The sequence below is a fragment of the Mesoplodon bidens genome, assembly GCF_964165515.1.
Source record: "Mesoplodon bidens genome assembly, chromosome: 3".
NCBI lineage: Eukaryota > Metazoa > Chordata > Mammalia > Artiodactyla > Ziphiidae > Mesoplodon > Mesoplodon bidens.
This window is the reverse complement of record NC_138178.1, coordinates 42559082-42584021: the sequence shown is the minus strand read 5'-3', so window position 1 is coordinate 42584021 and position 24940 is coordinate 42559082. Positions and strand designations below refer to the sequence as shown.

General features: G+C 38.8%; 1 protein-coding gene across 5 annotated transcripts in view; it reads right to left on the bottom strand.

The window, feature by feature from the left end:
• Positions 1–8692: 8692 nt before the first annotated feature.
• Positions 8693–24940, bottom strand: part of MAPK6 (mitogen-activated protein kinase 6) — a gene marked incomplete at its 3' end in the record, with an annotated part of 33485 nt that continues 17237 nt past the window's right edge. For 3 of the 5 annotated variants that reach the window (XM_081227769.1, XM_081227772.1, XM_081227771.1), the window contains exons 2-6: positions 21053–22233; positions 18915–19059; positions 16409–16573; positions 12094–12295; positions 8693–11053 (exon numbers count right to left, since the gene is read on the bottom strand). In XM_081227769.1, coding sequence (XP_081083895.1) covers positions 9952–11053; positions 12094–12295; positions 16409–16573; positions 18915–19059; positions 21053–21607 — 2169 coding nt within the window. In that variant the 5' untranslated portion in view covers positions 21608–22233. Of the gene's footprint in view, positions 11054–12093; positions 12296–16408; positions 16574–18909; positions 19060–21052; positions 22234–24477; positions 24625–24940 lie in introns of those variants that run through there. The other 2 variants (XM_081227770.1, XM_081227773.1) reach the window with 2 other exon arrangements.

Here is a 24940-nt window from a genome sequence, read left to right as displayed (position 1 = left end):
ATAAACTGTAGGGGATCCAGGGAGACCAGTAAAGAGACAATGACTGGGGCTTCCCTGGTGGCGCAGTGGTTGAGAGTCCGCCTGCCAATGCAGGGGACACGGGTTCGTGTCCTGGTCCGGGAGGATCCCACATGCCGTGGAGCGGCTATGCCCGTGAGCTATGGCCGCTGAGCCTGCGCGTCCAGAGCCTGTGCTCCGCAATGGGAGGGGCCACAACAGTGGGAGGTCCGCGTACCGCCAAAAAAAAAAAAAAAGAGAGAGAGACTATGGCTGTAGTCCAGCAGACAGATGGTGGATTAGATCATGTAGCAACAGTGACGATGGTGAGAAGTGGTCAGATTTTGGATATCACCATAAGGCTCACTGAGGGATTGCATGTGGGTTTTCAGAGAAAGTACAAAATGACTCCTAGGCTTTTGGCTTCCAAATGAAGATGCTTGTCCTCCGGGGGGATGCGGAGCGGGGAGGCAATGCAGACTATTTACATCAAACACAGAAAGTAGACATGAACTCAGTCTAGTCGTTATGGATCTGAGAGCTGCCTGTGCTGAAGCACTTCAGGCCAAGGTCTGGGCTGATGAGGAAGGATCAAAAAATGGAGCCAAGAGCTGGGCAGAGCTGATGAGCAGTATGACTAGAACAGAATGCCATCTGTAAGTCAAGGCTGGATGTTAAGATACTTAGATAAGGGGATGCAATACTGAAAGTAAAGGCAAGGTCAGAGTTCAGAGTTTCAGTCCAGTTTGGGAGGCAAAGGCAATAATTCAAACGGGACAAGAGCAAGGATAATTTATGAAATATGAGAAGGCTTTGAGTACAACATCTCATTTAATCTTTACAACCACCCCAAGAATGAGGTGTCATTAGCCCTATTTTACAAATGAGGAAAATCAAAAGGGTGAATAACCTATACGTGGCTGGTAAGCAGTAGAACACGGTTTTAAGCTTAGTTTGGATCTGACTCTGCAGCATGAGTTTAAGCTTAAAGACTGAGCAATACTGCAAGTTTCAATGTCTCAGTAGGCAGCTGAAGTCATCTCAGAGGTTCAAGTTAGGTGGGTGTGGGAGTAGTAAGCACAAGTGGAAGCAGAGTCCAAGTATACAGACAAATTTGGATCCAAGTTAGAGTTTGAAATCAGGAACCCAGGATCTGACACAGCAACACACTCACCCTACTGCAGCAGCATCAAGAGCTAAGCAAGGCATTGCAGATGCAGACGGCTGTAATGCAAGGTAAGTATTCTGCTTAGCTAGATTTGTTAGATTTGTAACACTGCCACCGTATTATACCAAGGCATCAAGGGTAGCATGCAAATCCAACGGAATTTGATTGTTAGACCTCTGCACTGGAACTGAGAGTGTTCCAACATGGGTAATCAAACGTCTTTTGTGTAAGATACTTGTTACATACTAAGCATTGGAAGAGCTCATAAATATCCTTATCTTTACCTGGTTTATTTAAGGAGCCTGGCCGAGGCATTACAAGGAAAGAGCTTGGTGAGTTCACAATGCCCTTTCAAAGGTAGACAACTTTGGGCTTCCAATACTTTTGTTTCTTTTCTTCCACCAAATGCAGGAACTGAACACACTGAACACAAATTCCATTCTTAATCTGCTTAAAAGGCACATTAATGCACTCAGTCCAATGCAGCTATTATAGAAATAAGAGCTATAAGCAGTATATACTGGTAAAGGCTAATCATCGTGGCTATTACAGAGGGTTAGAATTCAACAAGGTGCTGTCCTGTTCAGAGTTGTCCCAGGTAGGCTGTATTGTTAGGCTCAAGTAATTTGCATCTTCTAAGTTAACAAGGACGTTAGGCCCATAGAGATAAGTGCCGCCCAGTGACAGAGAGTGAGTTAGTGGTGAAAGTGGATCCAGAACTCTGATCTCCCAATTCCCAATTTGTCCTCTTTCTTCTCTATCTAGATTTTAATGAGATAATAGATTTGAATAGTAAGCAATCCTAATATGAACAGGCATATGGTAAAACTACAATTACTAATACTAGATACATGATAAACCCATTTAGGGTAGAGCGTCTACTTGATTTGAATTCAACAGTAAATGGGAACTGAAAAGGCCAAGATTAGGTGAGCAATTCAGTCAGAGAACATGACAACCAGCCCACTAACTAAATGTGCTACACACCATAGCATATGATGGAAAACAGTACTTTTAAATAATTTTGTAAGGAATACTATGCAGAACCTACACTATTTTAACCTAGAAGCAAAGGTGATACCATATTGAATTTTATTTAAAAAAGTTTGATTCATAATGCTCTTTTTACTCCTTAGATGTAGGCCCCAGTATAAATTTATATATAACTGGCTCAGTCTTTATGATACAAACCACCTGTTCCCAAGCTGCAGCAACTGCAGCAGGAAATAAGAAACAAGACTATCTTATCATCATCATCACTGAAGTGGCCGCATAAGGATCCCTAAGGTGTAGTCATGACTTTGTCATGAAGTTGTTTGGCATTAGAAATTCCGATTCCTACTGTAGTTAAAGTAAACTAAACACAGCAAGCCTGGTAAGGTTAAGTGAATAGAAAATACCCGGTTTCTTATTTGGGAAGATGTGGATGAATAGGAACTCTCATATGCTCACAGGAATGTAAATCAATATGCTCACTTTTGGACAGCAATATAGCATCTCATAGACTTGAAGATATGCATTCTCTGTGACCCAGCAATTTTACTTCTAGATATATACCCTAAAGACACTCTTATACATGTTTACAAGAATTCTCACTGCAAATGCGTTTGTAGCAGCAAAATTTTAAAAACAAGTGTCATTTAAAAAGTGGATAGGACTTCCCTGATGGTCCAGTGGTTAAGAATCCACCTTCCAATGCAGGGGACATGGGTTTGATCCCTGGTTGGGGAACTAAGATGCCCACATGCTCTAGAGCCCACATGCTGCAACTACTGAGCCCCTGACCCCAAAAGAAGAAAAAAAATGGATACACTGCAACACAGCAATTAAAATGGAATTAGAGATACATATATCAACATAAATTTCAGAGACATGTTGAGTGAAAAACATAAGCTGAAAAAATAGGAATATGCCATGAGATTTTAAAACATGCAATATTTACAAGCATACAAAATCATTAGTAAAAGTGAAACCATGCACCTCAGATTGGGACTTGAACCCACGTGCTGGGACTGGAGCCCAGCCAAAACTCTGACTGGGACTTGAACCCACACAGCTGGGACTTGAACCCAGCCAAAACCCACAGTCTTCCAACTGACATCACACACCTGGTTTTAGGACTTAAAGAAACTCAGGTTCTTGATGTCTCATTGCAGAAAGAATTCAGTGAGAGACAAAGTGATAGGTAAGAAGTGGATTTATTTAGAGAGAAACACTCCACAGAATGTGGGCCATTTCAGAAGGTGAGAAAGGCACCAGGGTATGGGGTTGTCAGTTTTTATAGGAGTGGGTAATTTCATAGGCTAATGAGTGGGAGGAGTATTCCAGCTATTTCAGGAAGGGGTGGGGATTTCCAGGAATTGGGCCACCTCCCACTTTTTGATCCTTATGGTCAGTCTTGGAACTGTCATGGCACCTGTGGGTGTGCCATTTAGCTTGCTGATGTGTTAGTTAGTGTATACTGAGGCTCAAGGTCTAGTGGAAGTTGACTTGCCACCTTGGACCCATCAGTTTATGTCATGTCCTTGGGCTACGTCATTCTTTCAAAGGTTGTGCCCTGCCCCCTTCCCTCCTGTGTCAAAAGTATAAAACTGTGCATGGGAATGATAAACAAAATTCAGAAAATTGTCTACCTCTGAGGAGGGAGATAGGGAAATGAGATGTGGGAGGGTTAAAGAGAGGGATTCAATTGTATCTGTAGGTGTTTATCTGATGCAAATGGACATTAGATGAACTGATAAAGCAAGTGGTATTGAAACAGGAGGGAAGGAGGCAAGGCACAACCTTTGAAAGAATGACATAGCCCAAGGACATGACATAAACTGATTAGAACCAAATGGGTCCAAGATGGCGAGTCAACTTCCACTAGACCTTGAGCCTCAGTATACACTAACTGTAACACATCAGCAAGCTAAATGGCACACCCACAGGTGCCACGACAGTTCCAAGACTGACCATAAGGATCAAAAAGTGGGCGGTGGGGGCTTCCTTGGTGGCGCAGCGGTTGAGAGTCCGCCTGCCGATGCAGGGGACACGGGTTCGTGCCCTGGTCCAGGAAGACCCCACATGTGCGGAGCGGCTGGGCCCATGAGCCATGGCTGCTGAGCCTGTGCGTCCCGGAGCCTGTGCTCTGCAATGGGAGAGGCCACAACAGTGATAGGATAGGATACAGCAAAAAAAAAAAAAAAAAAAAAAGTGGGCAGTGGCACAATTCCTGGAAATCCCCACCCCTTCCTGAAATAGCTGGAATACTCCTCCCACTCATTAGCCTATGAAATTACCCACTCCTATAAAAACTGACAACCCCATACCCTGGTGCCTTTCTCACCTTCTGAAATGGCCCACATTCTGTCTGTGGAGTGTTTCTCTCTAAATAAATCCACTTCTTACCTATCACTTTGTCTCTCACTGAATTCTTTCTGCAATGAGACATCAAGAACCTGAGTTTCTTTAAGTCCTAAAACCAGGTGTGTGATGTCAGTTGGAACACTGTGGGTTTTGGCCGGGTTCAAGTCCCAATCAGGGTTTTGGCTGGGTTCGAGTCTCGGCAGCATGGGTTCAAGTCCCAATCTGAGGTGCACAGCTTCATATCTATACGTTTTTTAAAAAAATTTTTACAGTTTTCCCACATGCTTGAAATCTTAAATAATAACCAAAAAAGTGTGTGTGTGTGGGGGGTGTTGCTGTTTCCAAATTAAACCTAATATCTAAGAGTCAGAAATAGCTCTAAAAATTGTGATGCCAAACCAACAGCTGGGACATTCCTCTAAGTTAGAATTAGTCATTTAAAAGGTAAACTATTTTTGGACATAAGCAAAATGGCAGAATAGAAACCTCTAGACCTCACTGCCCCATAGAAAAACCGACTTTAACAATACATGGTACAAAAAGCCTTTATGAGTACTCCAGATCCCAGTTAAGAAGTCACAGAACCCCCAGACAATCTCAAAGCCAAGAACAGACGCACTGAAGTGAGTAATTTGAAAAGCAGTTTTGTTTCAACCATGTCAGCCCCTTCCTCAAGCCAGCATCGCTCATGCTTGAGAGGGAAAGCCCACTTTGAAGCTTCTCCTTTGGGAGGGACAGGGAGGACTGGAACAATCAACCAATGTTCCAGGTTTTTGGGGGCTGCCCAAGAGATTGATTGCAGTCTGGCCTGACTCAAAGCACCACTTTGGCTGCCTGGGGGCCGCTGAGAACAAAAGAGAGCTCAGGGAATTGCTGCAGCACCAGAGAACCTGCAGTACCTGGGACAGACATCGGACAAAGCAAGAGACGACAACCTCCTGGAAAAGAAACTTAGCTGGGGGATGAGGGGTTGGGGGGTGTGTAGCAACACACACAAGTAACGAGATTACACAATCCCACAGAAGGTTTGAGAATCTCTAGCTGGGACGATTGGTGAGATTACTCCCCAGTACAAGCCAGTCTGTAAAGATAGGTAGAAGCACCTGTTTTTTCAGATGCAAAAATCAGAACAAAAAATAACACGACACATGAAGAAACACGGAAACATGGCCCAAAGAAATAAATCTCCATATACTGAAAGGAAATGAAATGGAGGTCTATGAATTACCTGACAAATAGTTCAAAATAATCATCTTAAAGAAGCTCAATGACGGGCTTCCCTGGTGGCGCAGTGGTTGAGAGTCCGCCTGCCGATGCAGGGGACACGGGTTCATGCCCTGGTCTGGGAAGATCCCACATGCCGCAGAGCGGCTGGGCCCGTGAGCCATGGCCCCTGAGCCTGCGCGTCCGGAGCCTGTGCTCTGCAATGGGAGAGGCCACAGCAGTGAGAGGCCCGCGTACTGCAAAAAAAAAAAAAAAAGCTCAATGTGCTACAAGAGAACATAGATAACACCACACAAAATCAGGAAAACAATGCTAGAACAAAATAAGGATACAACAAAGATTTAGAAACTATAAATTCACAAGAGGGGCTCAACAACAGACTTGATCAAGCAGAAGAATCAGTGAACTCGAAGACAGTTCATTTGACATTATCAAGTCAGAGAAACAAACAAAAAGAACAAAAGAAGAAAGCCTAAAGGACTTATGAGACAAAAATCAAGTGGACAAATGCATATTACTTAGTAAAAGAAGCCAGTCTGAAAAGGCTACATACTATATGATTTCAATATATAACATCCTGGAAAAGGCAAGACTATGTATGGAGAGTAAAAAGATCAGTGGTTGTATTGGTTTTGGGGCAGGGTGGGAGTGGAGGAATGAGTGGGCAAAACACACAGGATTTTTAGGACAGTGAAACTACTCTATATGATACAATGGTGGACACATCATTATACATTTGTCCAAACCTACAGTATGTACAGTATCAAAAGTAAACCCTAATTAATGCAAACTATGGACTTAGGCTGATACTGTTGTGTCAAAGTTATGTTCATCAATTATAACAAATGTACCACTCTGGTGGGTGATATTGACAATGGGGGCGCTGTGCATGTGTGGGGACAGTAGGTATATCAGAAATCTCTGTACCTTATGCGTAATTTTGCTGTGAACCTAAAACTTCCCCTAAAAAATAAAGTCCATTAAAAACAAACAAAAAAAGGCTTCAAATCAACAATCTAACTTTACACCTCAAGGAGCTACGGAAAAAAAAAAAAAACTAAACCCAAAGTTATCAGAAGGAAAATCAGAACAGAAATAAATGAAATAGAGAATAGAAAAGATACACAAATTTAACAAATGCTTAGGTAGAGTAAGAGAAAGAGAGTCAACATAAATCAGAAATGAAAGAGACAGAAATTAAAAAGGGATCATATGAGACTATAATGAACAACTGTATGCCAACAAACTGGATAACCTAGAAGAAATGGATAAATCTCTAGAAACATGCAACCTCTAAGAGTGAACTGTGAAGAAATGGAGATTGAATCAATCATCAAAAACCTCCCAACAAGGGGGAAGGGTAAGCTGTGACAAAGCGAAAGAGAGGCATGGACATATATACACTACCAAACGTAAGGTAGATAGATAGTGGGAAGCAGCCGCAGAGCACAGGGAGATCAGCTCGGTGCTTTGTGACCGCCTGGAGGGGTGGGATGGGGAGGGTGGGCGGGAGGGAGATGCATGAGGGAAGGGATGTGGGAACAGATGTATATGTATGACTGATTCACTTTGTTATAAAGCAGAAAAAAAAAAACCTCCCAACAGGGCTTCCCTGGTGGCACAGTGGTTGAGAGTCCGCCTGCCGATGCAGGGGACACAGGTTTGTGCCCAAGTCCGGGAAGATCCCACATGCCGTGGAGCAGCTAGGCCCATGAGCCATGGCCGCTGAGCCTGTGCATCGAGAGCCTGTACTCCGCAACGGGAGAGGCCACAACAGTGAGAGGCCCACGTACTGCAAAAAAAAAAAAAAAAAAAAAACCTCCCAACAAAGAAAAGCCCAGGACCACATGGCTTCACTAGAGAAGTCTACCTAACATTTAAAGAAGAATTAATATCAATCCTTCTCAAACTCTTCCAAAAAACTGACGAGGGATTACTTCCAAACTCATTCTGAGGCCAGCATTATCCTGATGCCAAAATCAGACAAAGATCTAAGAAAATAAAACTACAGACCAATATACCTGATGAATACTGATATAAAAATACTCAAAAAAATACTAGCAAACAGAATTCAACAGCACAAAGAATTAACATTATAAACAGGTGGGATTCCTGGAATATAAGAATCAACCAACATATGAAAATCAATGTAATACAGCACATTTTCAGGATGAATGACAAACCCCACATGACTATCTCAATTAATATGGAAAAAGCATTTGACAAAAATTCAACACCTTTTCATGATTAAAAAACTCAACAAAATAGGAACAGAGGGAAGTTACTTCAACATAATAAAGGCTACATATGAAAATCCACAGCTAACATCATATCCAAGGGTGAAAAACTGAAAGCTTTTCCTCTAAGAGCTTGCCTTTTTAAGGTAACTTGAATATACGTTTAAATTCACAATGATATTCACTGAAATCACTGAATTCATTGAAAATATGTGCATTTTTAAAACCTTTGTGAATCCAGATGAAATTAATAAATAGGTCAGTGGAAAGGTAGAAGTCCAGATATTAAGAGAACTGGCTTTGTACAAAACAGGAATGGAAGACAAAACAGAAAAGTGAGGTTAAAGGAAGAATGGTTATATTTGGATAGGTAAATGGGTAAGTTCTTGAGCAAAGGAAAGATGGTGTATTGTAGAGCAAATACATTTAAAGGAGGTTCCTCCAACTGCATAGCTCAAAGCTTCCACACACATCTTACATAATAAGTTTTGAAATCTATGAAGGCCTTATTCCATTTTAATGTGTGAGGTTAAGTCAACAAGAGATTTTTGTGTGGAGACGAAGAATTTTTTTCTTTTAAGTCTTTTAGCCTAACATAGTTTAAACTGTAGCTATGATTCAAAGATGCTGAAAAGTGGAACTAGATAAGACTCTGCTAGTGGTCTTCATTCTAGCAGGTAATTATTTTCATTACCTAAAGAGTTAAACAAGAGCCATATTTGCCGGCCATGATTTATTTGTCCTTTTTCTTCAAACAGGATACCAAAGATACAGACAGTATTCAATAAAATAAAATAGATGAAACAAATTCTAAGAGACTGCGATGCCACATGCTACATTTAACCTAATTTTATTCATGCTTGCCTTGGGATGGGGAATAGATCATTCAGTAAAAACATACAGTAAAAACAAAATATGTCTTACCATGTACAACTTTTAAACTACAATAATGATGTACCTTAATTACTTCCATGCACACAAGTCTAACATTACAGTTCTTTTTCTTAAAATAAACATAATTAAGACTTCTAGGAGCATTTTATAATAAAGTAATTCCTAATTTTTCTTTGTAGATAGATCAAGCACCTCCAAAATACAAATTCCTATACACAGTGAGCGCTTTACTTAAAATGAATACTTAAGTAAATTAAGTACATGGACAGCCTTAGGATAAGCTGACATTATATATTCAGCTAAGTAGGCAACAAACCATAGTGCCAAATGGAAAAAGTGTATTTGCAAATAAATTTCAAAAACTACGTTAACTTTTTATAATTAAATACAGAAAATATACTGATTTGCTAAAATAAATAAGATGTGATGTAGTAACACTTCACTATAAAGAATGCATACCAAAACATTTATAAACGGTGAGCGAATCTTATTAAGAATAGTTTACTACAATAAACGCTGGCTAAATAGAAGTGCACATTGTGAAGCACTATGGGTGGTATATGTTTTGCCACATACTTTGTTACCTTGAGGTAGATAACACATGTGTACCAAATTCGGCATTCATTTTCAGTTGCTGCTGGTATCATGTGTTTTTAAGAAATGTGTACAGTATGAAAAACTTGAAAATACTCATGAATGAAAAATGTTTTAGGAAAAAAATAGATATTTTCATGCAATTATGTACAGTCTCACTGTGTAAATTTCAAGGCAAGATTTTTGTTTCCTGTAAAACAGATCATTGTTCTATGAGAGAATGTTTTTTACTTGTCTTAGTGCATTTCTTTTGTCTCCTCCTGCATTGCATTATTTTGCTCTATTCTTTATTTTTGTGTGCAAACGACATGCCAGTTAAAACGAAAACCATCTCACATGTAGAAAAAAAGTCTGGATTTTAAAAACCAAGAAAATATCCTTTCTAAATGACACCATCTGATTCAAGTAAAAAAATGACTTAAACACTAGTAATAAAGAAGACAAAACACATTTCATGAAGAATACAAAAAGAAATGTCTGCTGAGTGTTTTAGTTCAGATGTTTCAGAATGCTGCTGTATGTTTTATGAGGAATCTGAGGGGAAGATTTCATAGCAGAAGGTGTTAATGTGGCCTGTATTGACTTAAGTGGTGACCCAACTGGACTGTGAAACTGTGGGATGCCTATGGATTCAAGCTGCTTGTTAAAGAGGAACTCCCCACTGTTGTTGAGAAATCCTTCCTCATTTCCTCTCTCCCCAAGCTTCCCATCCTCTACCGGCTCAGTTTCTAGCATTTCAGTATCCTCTTTCCTGCTAAAGAACTTGTCCAGGTAACTGGTGTAAGTGTTTTCCTTTTCAATTTGCTCATCCTTCCTTACCTCACAACAAAACTGATTTATGAGAAAACAGTCCTCCCCACCTCCCACAAACTGGCTATCCCAAGAAGACTGGTACAAGGCTTCTAATTGAGCCAAATTGGCCATTCCTTTCTCCTGTTTTTCTCGGCTTACTGACTTGGATATCAAACTTTTCAATTCTAGTTGGGACACTGAGCTATTCAAGTCATTTAATTTGTCAACAACATCAGTAGGCTCATGTTGTGAACTAAGCTGAATAGTTCCTGCAATAAAGGAATCAAAGTCAAATCCCTGATTCTTTTCCCTTTCTTTTTCAGCCAGTTGCTGTGACGCTTCCTCTAGAGCTATCTGGGCTTTAACCAATCCATTCCTTTCACACTTTGACTTGCCTTTCTTATCAGATTTTTCTTTGCTTTGTTCTTTCCAATTGGAAAGATCTATAATAAGCTTGGGTTCATAGTAATGATTAACTTCACTCTCTCTCCAAACTAAGTTATCTAAGTATGATGATGACCTCGTTTTATAGTTACAAGTATGACTACACTCCAGATCACAATATTTGTTTTCATGATGATCTGAGTATTGCCAACAAGGCTCAGTAGAGTAACTGGTGTCAAAAGCAGGATCCTCCAAATACTTTTCACGATCTCCATCCAAATATTTTCGAGGATCGACTTGTACTTCTTCTTCATCAGTGACATCGGACAGAGCTCTTGGGTCAAGCTGAACTTCATCAATATCAAAATTGTTATGTATAGGCCAATCATGCTCTGAAAACTGACAATCATGGTACCTGAAAAAAATTAATACATTAGTCTTAGTCCAGGTGTATGATTTCATTTTCAAATTCACTGCGTGCCTTTTAGATCAAAACACTGTGTGTGCTAGGTCTATGAGGGGATAATAAGAGTGTTAGGTCACGAGCCTTCCTCCAGGAATTTATTATTTATAATCTTAACGGATAGGTAAGCTCTGTTACTATATAAAGCAATATGAGGCAATATTTGGTAATTACCAATAAAGTATATAATTATATAAAATGCATATAAACATCTGAGTGGCTGATCTACAGTTCAATTCTAACACAGTTTCACACACAGAAAAAAATACTTTATGGCCACAAAATGTAGATCTCTAAACTCAATCAGGTGTCATACAGATTTTCACTCTACTGGTAATAAAGCAGATAAGGACTTGATGGAAATCATCACCATGAATAGAAAAAACAAAAAAACCCAACAAGTATCCATGTATACGTTTTACTGAATGTGGTATCCTCTTACTGACACATTACAGTAAGGTGACCACACCATGCTCAAGTAGAGGCAGACCGAGACACACATGAAAACATGGGGGGTTGAGAAGAAGGGCAATAGAAAAGAGATTAGATAACTAATAAGTATGACAGAAAATGTGGAGACTGGAAAACATCTGGGTATGTGAGGAAAGAACTATACACAGATGGTAGAAATGTTCATGTGGAGAAAGAAAATGGTTAGCAGATGTGTGTAAACATACTCTCAAACACCTCAACATTTTAGGAGTAAAAAAAATGCAACAAGTGAACAAACTAATTTCAACATTAACTACTTCTTGTTCCAAAGTAGCATTTAATTTTTCCCATCATGTATATCCTAAGCAGTAATTATTAAATATTTAAATCACATATAGGCTATTCAAAGACAGCAGTAACCAAAGACCATTTCTAAATTTTTAAGACTTTTACATTGTCTTATCACATATAATTTAAAAATAAAACTCACTATATTATGGTTCATTGAAAATAAAATCATTTTCAAAAAAAAATCTTTTTCTAATTTAGAGTCAATTTACCTTTCCCAGTTATAAATGTGACTATGAGTTTCATCCATAAGCAAAATATCATCAACTTCATCTTCAATATGAAAAGGATGACTTGAAATTGGCTCATCCATTGGAAAAGAGTAAATGCTCATGTAAGGATGGGAAAGCGCTTCTTCTGCTGTCAACCGATCCATGGGGCTAAATGTCAAAATTTGTTCCAGGAAATCCAGTGCTGCAAAAGAGAGGAATAAAACACCTTAACTATACTGGAGGTCCACCAACCCATAAAGGACAAAAGGGATTATACAATTAAAAGGTAAGTTAATTTAAGTTTTGTCAGAGAAATAAAACTAACTTTCCTGGTTCACTGATTGAAAAGACACGTGTCCAAGAAACAAAGTAAATATTTGAAATATACCACAATCTCATATTATGGCCAGTCATAAAGAAAAAGGAATATATTAAGTTGAACCATGTGAAACTTTCATTTTTGTCAGTCAAAAACGGTCAAATAACAGCAATTTCATATGGCTCGACCTAATACATAGGTCCTAATTTCAGCTCTGCAACTCACTAGCTTAGCTGAATTACTAGCTATGTGGGACTGGACAGGTTATTTAAACTTGCTGAACTTCAGTTTCTTCATGTGTAGAATGGATATATAGATAGATGTCTTACAAGGTGTAAAAATTAAATGTATAGTGTCTAGTGCTTAATATAAAGCCCTTTCCTCCCCTTATCTCACTGACTAGCTGTTGTACTAATTTGTTGATTTCTGTTTCACATCAATCACACTACAGCATATCACACAATGCACTTGATCATTTTAGGGCTATGGTGGAGCTACCACAAACCCAATTCTTCCCACTCAATCTTTTAGGCCTTCCTAAGCTCCTTACCCAGCCTGAACCACTCTGTCACCAGCCCTCCACCACCACACACTTGTATGCCTTGGGACTGACACCAATCTTCAACTCTGAATCATTCCTACCTTCCACTTTCTCCATTTCCTAGCCACACAGTGCTGATAAAAACTAGATGCAAAATCACATGTATATCTAGCTTTCTACAAATTCATACATACTGTGGAATTTCAATTTGGCCTTTGCTATTGCTTAGCAATGTTCCTCACCATCTCTTTATGCTATCTATCTTCCCATTAGTCTCAACAGATAAACCTACTTCACATTTATCTCAATCCCTACTTCTTCACGATGGTCTATCACACATCTACTTAACCTTACCTTCTGTCTCAAAGGAAAAGCTAGCTAGCCCTTCCCTCTAAAACTAAGCTGCACTCTAGAAAGGATGCTATTCTCAATTCCCAATCTCTCATTAACATGAAAAGTAGCTGACATTTATATAGCCATTTATATTTTAACCTTTTCTCCACTCCTCTCTATTATATTACCCTAATCTAGGAAGTCATTTCATGATATAACAAGCTGTTGTTCTTGGTTCTCCTGCAAGTCAGTCTTAGGCCAGGGCCCATGTGTCTCAAGGCAAGAGACAATCTGAGGCACAGAGTTATGAATGGTTGACTCAGCATAATCACCATCCTCAGAAGAAAATATATCCAGCTACACAAGAGGAATATACTCTAAAATCCCTACCATTTGGGAACAGCAGATAGCAGGTAGAAAGAGGCAGAGGTAACAAAGAAAGTAGTCAGGCTGATGGACTTCCCTGGTGGTGCAGTGGTTAAGAATCCACCTACCAATACAGGGGACGGGTTCGATCCCTGGTTCGGAAAGATCCCACATGCCGCAGAGCAACTAAGCCCGTGCGCCACAACTACTGAGCCCGTGCTCTAGAGCCCACAAGCCACAACTACTGAGCCCACATGCCACGACTACTGAAGCCCGTGTGCCTAGAGCCCATGCGCAACAAGAGAAACCATCGCAATGATAAGCCCACACACTGCAAGGAAGAGTAGCCCCTGCTCGCTGCAACTAGAGGAAGCCTGTGCGCAGCAACAAAGACTCAACGCAGGAAAAAAAAAAAAAAAAGAAAGTACTCTGGCTGAGCTGACTACTCAGCTCAGAGGAGAACATAGGAAAAGCACTCTTTGACATAAACCACAGCAAGATCTTTTTAGACCCACCTCCTAGAGTAATGGAAATAAAAACATAAACAAATGGGACTTAATTAAACTTAAATACTTTTGCACAGCAAAGGAAACCATAAAGAAGACAAAAAGACAACCCTCAGAATGAGAGAAAATATTTGCAAATGAAACAACAAAGGATTAACCTCCAAAATATAAAAATAGCTCATGGAGCTCAATCTCAAAAAACCAAACAATCCAGTTAAAAAATGGGTGGAAGGCCTAAATAGACATTTCACCTAGGAAGACATATAGATGGCCAAGAGACACTTGAAAAGATGCTCAACATCACTAATTATTAGAGAAATGCAAATCAAAACTACAATGAGTTATCACCTCACGCTGGTCAGAATGGCCATTATCAAAAAAGCTAGAAACAATAAATGCTGGAAAGGGTGTGGTGAAAAGGGAACCCTCCTGCACTGTTGGTGGGATTATAAATTGATACAACCACTATGGAAAACAGTATGGAGGTTCCCCAAAAAACTAAAAATAGAACTACCATATGACCCAACAATCCCACTACTGGGCATATACCAAGAAAACCATAATTCAAAAAGAGACATGTACCACAATGTTCATTGCAGCACTATTTACAATAGCCAGGACATGGAACCAACCTAAATGTCCATCGAAAGATGAATGGATAAATAAGATATGGCATATATATCCAGTGGAATATTACTCAGCCATCAAAAGAAATGAAATGAGTTATTTGTAGTGAGGTGGATGGACCTAGAGTCTGTCATACAGAGTGAAGTAAGTCAGAAAGAGAAGAACAAGTACCGTGTACTAACGCATATATGTGGAATCTAAGAAAGAAAAAAAATGGTACTGATAAACCTAGTTGCAGGGCAGGAATAAACAGGTAGATATAGAGAATGGACTTGACATGGGGTGGGAGGGCAAAGCTGGGGCAAAGTGAGAGTAGCATTGATATATATACACTACAGAATATAAAATGGTTGGCTGGTGGGAAGCAGCAGCATAGCACAGGGAGATCAGCTCGGTGCTTTGCGATGACCTAGAGGGGTGGGATAGGAAGGATGGGAGGGAGCTTCAATAGGGAGGGGATATGGGGACATGTGTTATGCATATGGTTGATTCACTTTGTTGTGCAACAGAAACTAACACAATATTATGAAGCAATTATACTCCAATAAAGATCTATTAAAAAAAAAGAAAGAAGTGGTAAACTATAGAGAAAGGGAGGATGAAAGGTAAGAATGGAGGGAAATTTAAAAGATTGGGTATTCATCTAACGACACTAATGGGAACAGGGTTCCTAGTAGTCTTAATGGGTTAATTCACATGTACTTAATCTTATTTGCTTTTTCCCTCTGTTGATCATGAACAGAACGTGAGAAAAGCTTAAGATGTTTAGGAAACTATATATCCTTATCTTTATGATTCATGAAAGAACTATTACAATCCTGGCATTGATGTAGCTAAATACAGTATGACAATTCTTAAAGATATGAGACACAATCAACTTTTAAGAAAGATGTTTTTCATGTCTAATGCTCTTCTTTTAAAGAATGTTATCTTATTACAGATAACTATTACAGGAGTTAGACTTTTGTATCTTATTTATATCAACAAACCCTAAAGATAGGTCTTATTTTGAGATATGAAATTAATTACTTTAGTGGTCAAGTTTTGATTCTCCCCAAGTTCCTACTATTTTCAAGTTTGCACAAACTCTCACATTTAGCACCTAATACTACTAACAGTGACCCATCAACTTTTATGTAGGAAGTTTGCTCATATGGAGTTTTGATCTTTCCTCCTTCTCTTCCTTGTTCTGAAACCTCTGCTTTCCCTGACTCAATTCCCTCTTTCATATCTAAATCACATTTATATTCATACTCACACTTATGTATCATATAACCCTCACAGAACCCCATTCCAGCTTAGTGAGAGTCAGTGATTAATATGTTCACCTAGCGTAGACAATTAGAGGTGTAAGCTGGAAAAGTAGATGGAGTTAGAACCAGGAGAGAGGGGTTACTTTCTGGAATCTAGAAAATTATTCAGAGCAAAGAAACAGATCCCAGCCTAAGTGCCAGGCCAAAAAAGGGAAAGCCAGAGCTGAAGTTTTAGGTATACCTTAAAGTGTCTAAAGATTACTTGAGAGAATGCTACATATCTAAGGATAAAAAGCTAAAGCTTCCCTACACAAATCCTGCTTACACACAAACACACCATTACATGATGCCTACTCTTCAGTCACAATACCTTCTCGACTAATTCCCGGAAGCAGCTGAGTTAAAGGTTTGTGTGGCTCAGTCATGTCATTTCTAATGTAAACTGGAATTACGCTGAGAAGCTCCTGACGATCTTCCTCATGTACGACAGGAATAGATTCTAAAATCAGCTGCATCTGTTCAAGTTCATGTGCACCTGAGATCAAAAAAACACCAAATACAACAGGAATAAACACACTGTTTACTTATTGGCAATAAACATTCTAAAGCTATAGGAAAGTAACTTAAATATTATAATGAACACTGGGGGGAAAATGGTTTTAACTGAATCATTAATCAGCAGATTTCACTGCATTGAATATCATCATCAACCTGCTCAAAAAGCATATCTATTTCAACTACTGCTCACTGATATGTTTAGTTTTAGCTGCTTTGTTTCCATAAGAAACTGACTTGAAGTCTGGCCTCATATTAAGGTATCAAAAAGTAGTGAAAAAAGCAATGAATTGCGATTTAAAGACCTAGATTCTAGTCCTAACTGTACCACTAATTAACTCACTGTAACTCTGAGAATACTTAACACGGTGATGACTTAATTTCACTATCAATAAAATAGAGGCCTGGACTAGATTTGGGAAACAAAAAGTTTTGTACTTATATATTAGGCTCAGTTAACATTTCAGGACCACTATTAAAGAAATAAAAGGGGAAACACTTCAGGCTAAATGGGCAACTAAAATTTAAAAATAACCATTCATTTGCTTTTCCACTTATTTCTAGAAATTCATTCAACATTCAAAATTTTTCTTGAGTGCCTACAATGAGCAAGCCACTTTAGAATACATCTGTGAAACAAAACTGAGCAAGTTCCTGCTTTCATGAAGCTCACAATCTAATGGAGGAAGACAGATAATAACTCTGTAAACATTCACATCAAACGGTGACAAATGCTATGAAGAAAAATAGAGTAAGCTAAGGGGGACAGAAGCACTGTTGGGGGTAGGGTTAATTTATATTAAGAACCAAGGATGACCAAGGAAGGCCTCACTGAGAAGCTGAAAATTAAGGAAGTTAGGGAACACACCATACATCCATATGGAGGAAAGGAGTTCCAGGAAGATGAGAAAAGGCCCAAAGGCCTACAGGAGACAGTGGGCTTGGGATGTCCAAGAAACAACAATTAGGCAAGTGTAGCTGAAGTAGAGTGGCTCGGGGGGAAGTGACAGGAGATGAGGTCAGTGGTACCAGAACACAAAGAGTTTACTTTATCCTGAATTTGATAAGATGCCATTATAGAGTTTTGAACAGAGAAATGACATGAGCTATGTTTTCAGAGAACTACTACACTGCTATATGGTAACTAGACCACAGACAGCAAAGGTTAAAGCAGGAAAACCAGTCAGGAGGTCATGCATTAGACCAGGAGAGGCATAATGGTTTACTAAACTGGCAGGAGGTGGGTAGTGATAGAGATACTAACAAGCAGTTAGATTCAAGACATATTTTGAAGGAAGAGCCTGCAAGATCTGTGCTGAGAGAAGTGAAGGATGATGCCAAGATTTTGGCCTGAGCAACTAAGAAGTGGCTCTGGTTTACTAAGATGAGGAAGAGAGCAGAAAGACAAAGTATGAGGGAGAAATATCAGGAGGTCAGTTTTGGATAGGTTAAATTTGAGATGCCATTAGACATCCTCCAAGTGGAGATATTGAGTAAGACCAAAAAATAAGGCTAGGACACTTACCATAGGTTAAAAATACACAGATTTCCAATGAATGCTTAGTCCTTGCCTTTATTGCTCTGTTAATATATTGAGGCCTATACTAATCAACACTTTCCCTCATGTCGCTTTTGCTGGATGGTTCACAAACCTACCGAAGAGGCTTTAGAAGGGAACTATCACTGAATCTTTCAAATCATTTCACTTGTTTGAATTCTTGTTAAAATTCTCTTTAATTAAATGTTTAAAGTTCAAAAGGGTTTAAGATAGAAAATTACGTTATTTAGAGGGTTTTTTTTAATCCACCTTAACTAAAAACTCTCACGTACTTTTTTAGACTCCTTCATAGCACCAAACTCTGCAAAAATTGTTTGTTTCTGAAATATCACAGCAGTCAGGCAACAGGATATGGCAAATCAAGCAACAGGGTTGATAGGGGACACAGAAAGAATTACTGAATTTTCAACAACTGCTAAAAAATTTTACCAGGAAGTGACAAACACTGACAGAATCAGGCTACTCAGGTATCATTTAACACAGATAACCAACAAATACTATGGATCTACAAAATATGAAATTATGTTCAAGAAGATATATGCTAAAGAACACTAGAATTCTGACTAAATTTACTGAGTGAACAATTCAGTGAATATGTAAGTTTTCTCAATTTTTTAGATATTAAAACCATTTTATCTTTTCATTTTAATATTCTACACTACAATAAATTGTTTTAAATCTTACATACATCTTGCTTCATAGATATATGCAAAATTATTTCTCTTTGGGATAATTTTTTCCCCTGTATTTTAAAATTTCTAACCTGCAAAGAGGGTTTTACCAGTCAGCATTTCAGCAAAGATGCAGCCTGCAGCCCACATGTCAATGGCTTTAGTATAATTATTAGGAGAAAGTAAAAGACGTGGAGATCTGTACCATTTAGTAACCAATCCTTCAGAAAGATGACCCTGAAAAAGAAACAAAAATATACTTTTTACTTTAGCTGAATAACAGTACATAAAAAACATGATTCACTAAAGAATCCTTAATCTAAAAACAAACTGTAATTGTAAAATCCTAAAACAATACTGTTGATCTCTATGCCTATTTTCAAGTCTCTTGCACTTGTGAGCCTGAATGGAGGTTAAACTCCCCCTGTAATATACCATCTATAAAATTATGTTCACGTGAAGTCTGCTAACCAAAGTACACTGTAAGAATTTAGTGTTAGGACTTCCCTGGTGGCGCAGTGGTTGAGAGTCCGCCTGCCGATGCAGGGCACGCGGGTTCATGCCCCGGTCCGGGAAGATCCCACATGCCGTGGAGCGGCTGGGCCCGTGAGCCACGGCCGCAGAGCCTGCGCGTCTGGAGCCTGTGCTCCGCAACGGGAGAGGCCACAACAGTGAGAGGCCCGCGTACCGCAAAAAAATAGTGTTAACTCTAGGCCACATATTCAAAACAGGTTTCACAGGAGGAGCTATTTTTCACTTCAAGTCTGAAGTTAATGAAGGAGCAGGTATGCTTTAAATCAATGAGAGAAAGGCAGGAAAGAGCACCAGAGGTGCTATTTAAAAATGCATTGCTGGGGCTTCCCTGGTGGCGCAGTGGTTAAAAATCCTCCTGCCAATGCAGGGGACACAGGTTCGAGCCCTGGTCTAGGAAGATCCCACATGCTGCAGAGCAACTAAAGCCCATGCACCACAACTACTGAGCCCTCGTGCCGCAACTACTGAAGCCTGCGCACCTAGAACCCATGCTCCGCAATAAAAGAAGCCACCACAATGAGAAGCCCACGCACCACAACGAGTAGCTTCCGCTTGTTGCAACCAGAGGAAGCCCGTGCACAGCAATGAAGACCCAATGCAGCCAAAAATAAATAAATAAATTAATTTAAAAAATAAATAAAATAAAAATGCATTGCCAACCTCCTTACTGACAATCCAGCAGGCCTGGCTTTACTGCATACCCCATTCCTAATCAATTTTACTAGTTTACATTTATGAATTGTTTGACAAAAAAAGTTACACATATATTGCCTTATTTCATCTTCAAGACAACCCTGAGAAAATGTGAAGGTAAATATTAACACAGATTAAAGAATCTGCGTAAGGTCATATAGCTTAGTTGGATGTAGAAATTAACTCGATTTTAGATAGTGTAACTTCTAGTTGAGTGTTCTATCTACAATACTTCACTGTTATTCATAAACAAGATGTGGTCATCCATTTCATTTTGGTACTCAATTTCTATGTTAAAGTTTTTTTTTTAATTAAGTTATACTCAGTGTGAGATGATACGTGAAAATGAAAAGATTTGTCTTACACATGTGTTATGGGAAACCAAGCAAGCAGGCCTCCCAGGGATGCTTTATAACCAAAGCAGCTCCATTTTTATATTTTGAACATCAGGATCCCACATATGATTTCATTTGAAAACTAAAAGACCAGAGTTCGGCTCAGAAAATTAAAGCAAGATTTTATTTAAGGCAAAGTTACTATGAATCCTTTTGGCTATTCTTATTGTCTACTTTATGCGAATTTAGATTTCAAACTAAACTAAGTTTACTAAACAAGGCAAAACAGAATAGTATACGCGAATGGACCAAAAAAAGGCATAAAAGTTGAAATAGCAACCCCTATTACCTTCAGATAGGACCACCTTCTGCCCTAAACACATAAGGATATATCCTACTTTTAAATAAGGGAGAATTTCAGTTATATAATAAATATAAATATATAAATCAATAGAATAAATAACCATACACTTTTAAGAATTTGTATTTAATCAGGATTCTACTCCTTCATTTCAAACACAGGGAGAGTGTGAATGGAAAAAAGGTACTATGTAAAGTTTAATACAATTAACTAAAAATTCTGCCACAACACACAAAGGAAACATAAGCACTTATATCTGATGATGTATATCAGTTTAAAGGTCTGTCTCAGCTGACTTTCCACATACCTTATGGGAATAATGAGGATCCATGATCCGTGCAAGACCAAAGTCGCCTATCTTCAGCACCAAGTCTTCAGTATTAATGAAAAGATTAGCTGGTTTGAGATCTCTGTGCAGTACGTTTGCTGAGTGAATATATTTGAGCCCACGTAGCAGCTGATACATGAAAAGCCTGGCATGCTCTTCCAGTAACGGGCCCTGCTCCAGGACATTAGCCAAGTCTGTCTCCATGTACTCCTGAACAATGTAAACACTGTTCAGTTCAGTAAGAGAACCCACATCATCTGTTAACTGGCTTCCACTAGGACCAAGAATTTCAAACACCTTCACAATGTTATCATGGTCAAGTCTTCTAATAATTTTGATTTCACGTAGAGCATGTTTGACACTCTGGGGATCAGTAAGGACAATTTTCTTGATGGCTACTCTTTTGTCACAGTCATTGTCTACAGCAGAAAAAACCAAGCCATTGCCTCCACAACCCAATGGTTTTAAGTCCATATACCTAGAGCCCAGATCAAAACCATGAATGTTCATGAGACTTTCAAATTTCTCTGCCATTCTGAAACCCTCACTATTGCCTTTTCCTTTCGTATTGTTGAACTTGTGTAAATAAGGAAGAAAGCTGGCATCAAAAGGAAAGATCTTTCAAAAAGGTAGAAAAAAAATAATTTTGCTTCCACAGCAAGATGGTTTCATTGCATATGCCAACCAGGCCCGTTGAGTTCCCCTTAGATTTAAAGCTCAAAAAGCTCTACTCATACTGAGAATTAAAAAGATTGCAGTACTCATAGTTCAAGAAAGGGGCAGCAACTCTGCAGACATTTAAAGAAAACACTCAAGAAACTCAAACGGAATGAAATGACATACTATGCACTCAGATTTACTGTGCTGAAGGATTTAACATTTAACAAAAATGTGAATAAATATGCACACAACAGGCTCCTATGAACATTCTCCTCACAGTGCAGATACATTCAGTGTTGGACTGGTCCTGAGCAGCATCATTCTAAGGTGCTGGTAAGCACTATTTCCGTTTTGCTTCTTTTCTTCCTTTGTTGCTGTATATTTCAACAGGAAGCCCTGGTGGCTGTTGGTTAACAGAAGATGTCTTTTGTTAGTGATCAGGTGGCTCCAGCTCACCACAATCACAATCAAAGCTACCGTCCATCTTACTCTGATACAACCTGGAGGATGAGAAAAAAGAAGGAAAAGAGTCACCACTGTAGGAAATGCTTTTTTTTTTTTATGGCTGCACCTTGTGACAGGCGGAACTTCCCCGACCAGGGATCAAACCCATACCCCCTGCAGTGTAAGCGAGGAGTCTTAACCACTGGACCACCACGGAAGCCCAGGAAATGCTCTTTTATTCAACTCTGTAAAATGACACAAATTGGGTATTTAGCTATAGGCTACTACTGGTACATTAAACATACGTATTTATAGTCACTAAGTGGAAAGATGACCCTCAATCAAAAACAGCTATCTATGTTGTAAGCAATTCACATGTGTTGGCTCAGACTCCAGATCCCACCATACTAGATTCTTTATATTATTTAGGTCATTAGCTTGTATAATTTCTTAAATGTCAATGAGCAAAGGAAGGCTCAGAATATTTTTAAAGAATTCTCTAGAATTTTTGAGGGGTAAAGCATTAGTAACATTTTTCTAAAAAAATATATATATAATAGCCTGCAATGTGTTAGTTCGTTAAAGAACATGTTTACTTATTAACTCTGCCTAACAATATCTAATGAACAAAAGTGTAGCAGTACAAATAAGAAATTTGCCGAGCATGTTCTTAAATTTACATAGGAGTGAACTTAAACAATGAATAAACCTATGAATAAAACCCATGAAATGATGTTTAACTTCACTGGTAATCAGAAAAATCAAATTACTTCATGAAGATAACACTTCAGATTTAAGAGTCAGCTGTTAATATCAAGTCTGGAGAGCAATGTGGAAAAACAGGAACTTTCATACAATATTGGTGCGAGTTTAAATCAGTAAGAACATCAAAGAGCAATTTGGCATAAGCAAATAAATAAGGATCATACCTATGACTTGGCAATTTTTCTTCACGGACAGGTTCCTAGAGAAATGCTTGCAAATGAACATGCCAAGTGTTCATTTTCTTTGTAATGGCAAAATATCAAAAAAAAAAAAAAGCCTAAACTTTCAGCAATAAGAGAATAAATGAGTTATACTCATATAGTGAACTACTATATAATAGTAAAAAATGAATAGAGATGGTTGAAATCACCAAATATACACTAATTAAAAAAGCAAACTGCAGAGAGAAATGTGCATGCTGAAACCAGTTATATCAAGTGCAAAATGATGCTTTTAGGGTGCATACAGATGTAGCAAAAGTATAAAAAATGTAAGATTGATAAATAACAAATTCATAACAATGATTACCTTGAGGAATGAAGGAAGGGATAAGAATCAGGGTAGGATTACACAGCACTCTTCAACTGTATTTTTAATGTGTTAGTTCTTTAAAAAAAAACTGAAGTGTGACAAATTATTAGAATTACAATTACATTGTTAGGTGGTATGTAAATGAAGAGCTCACATTATAGTGGGGGAATACAGGCAGACAAAGAAGTAAAACACAGATATTAGATGGCAATAAGTGTTGTGGAAAAATAAAACAGAGAAAGAGGACAGGGAGGGTAGTTAGGAAATGCCTCTCTGATAAAGTGTTATTGGAGCAAAGCTCTAAAGGAGGAAGTAAGGAAGTGTGTATGCCTTAGGGATGCTATGTGGGAGAAACTGTTGTAGACAGAGGGACTAGGACTGGAAAGCCACTAAGGTGAGTGTCTCATGTCCCAGAAGCAACTAGGAGGCCAATGTCGTAGCTCATTTACATGTACATGCCTATGAGCATGTAATACAGCCTAATTAACCCTTAAATGGAAAGGCTTCCTGTTGCTTAAAAAAATTTTTTTTTTATTTTTATTTTTGGCTGTGTTGGTCTTCGTTGCTGCACGCGGGCTGTCTCTAGTTGTGGCAGCTTCTCTTGTTGCGGAGCACGGGCTCTAGGTGCGTGGGCTCAGTAGTTGTGGCTCGCGGGCTCTAGAGAGCAGGCTCAGGAGTTGTGGCACACTGACTTAGGTGCTCCACAGCATGTGGGATCTTCCCAGACCAGGGCTCGAACCCATGTTCCCTGCATTGGCAGGCGGATTCTTAACCACTGCGCCACCAGGGAAGCCCAAGCTTCCTGTTGCTGACTTTTGATCTTAAAGCTGGTATAGGGGCATATACAGTGCTATTTTCTGAATGGGTCTGAAGAGATTGGAAATAGGACAGCTGTAATAGTCCTTTGTTCAAAGAGCTAATCGTTTAAAGGCAAGGAGAAAATTTATCATTTATGAAATAAAGCAGTCCATTCTGAACCTGAACATGTAACAACTTACAGTCACCTTCAGGTGTGGCCTAAGAACTGCTAGGACCCAAACACATCAGCTATTTCACAGTGGTGAAGCTTTCGTACAACAGAGGAATCTGCCTTTATTTTCTGCCTGCTTCGTTCACATTCCTATATACTTCACATGTGGAAACACAAGATTCTGAAAAATAAAATAAGGTAACAGCATTTGCCTCAATCTGAGCAAATCTTCAATTTTGAGAAATCCACAAACATTAAAAATAATGTGTGAAAGAGAAACTGATGATACTAATAACTCAGAGACTAAGTAGATAAATGATCCTAGTGGCAATAGCTTATTTAATAAAAACTGATTATTTACTATCCCTGAGTTATTTTAATAAATATGAATGTTTCTTACATCTACTTAATATTGTGAAAGACGTTAATAGCATAATAGCTTTCTTTGTTTCACTATGACAGAGATGGTTTCTTCTGTATGCAAGTATTTTGTCTGC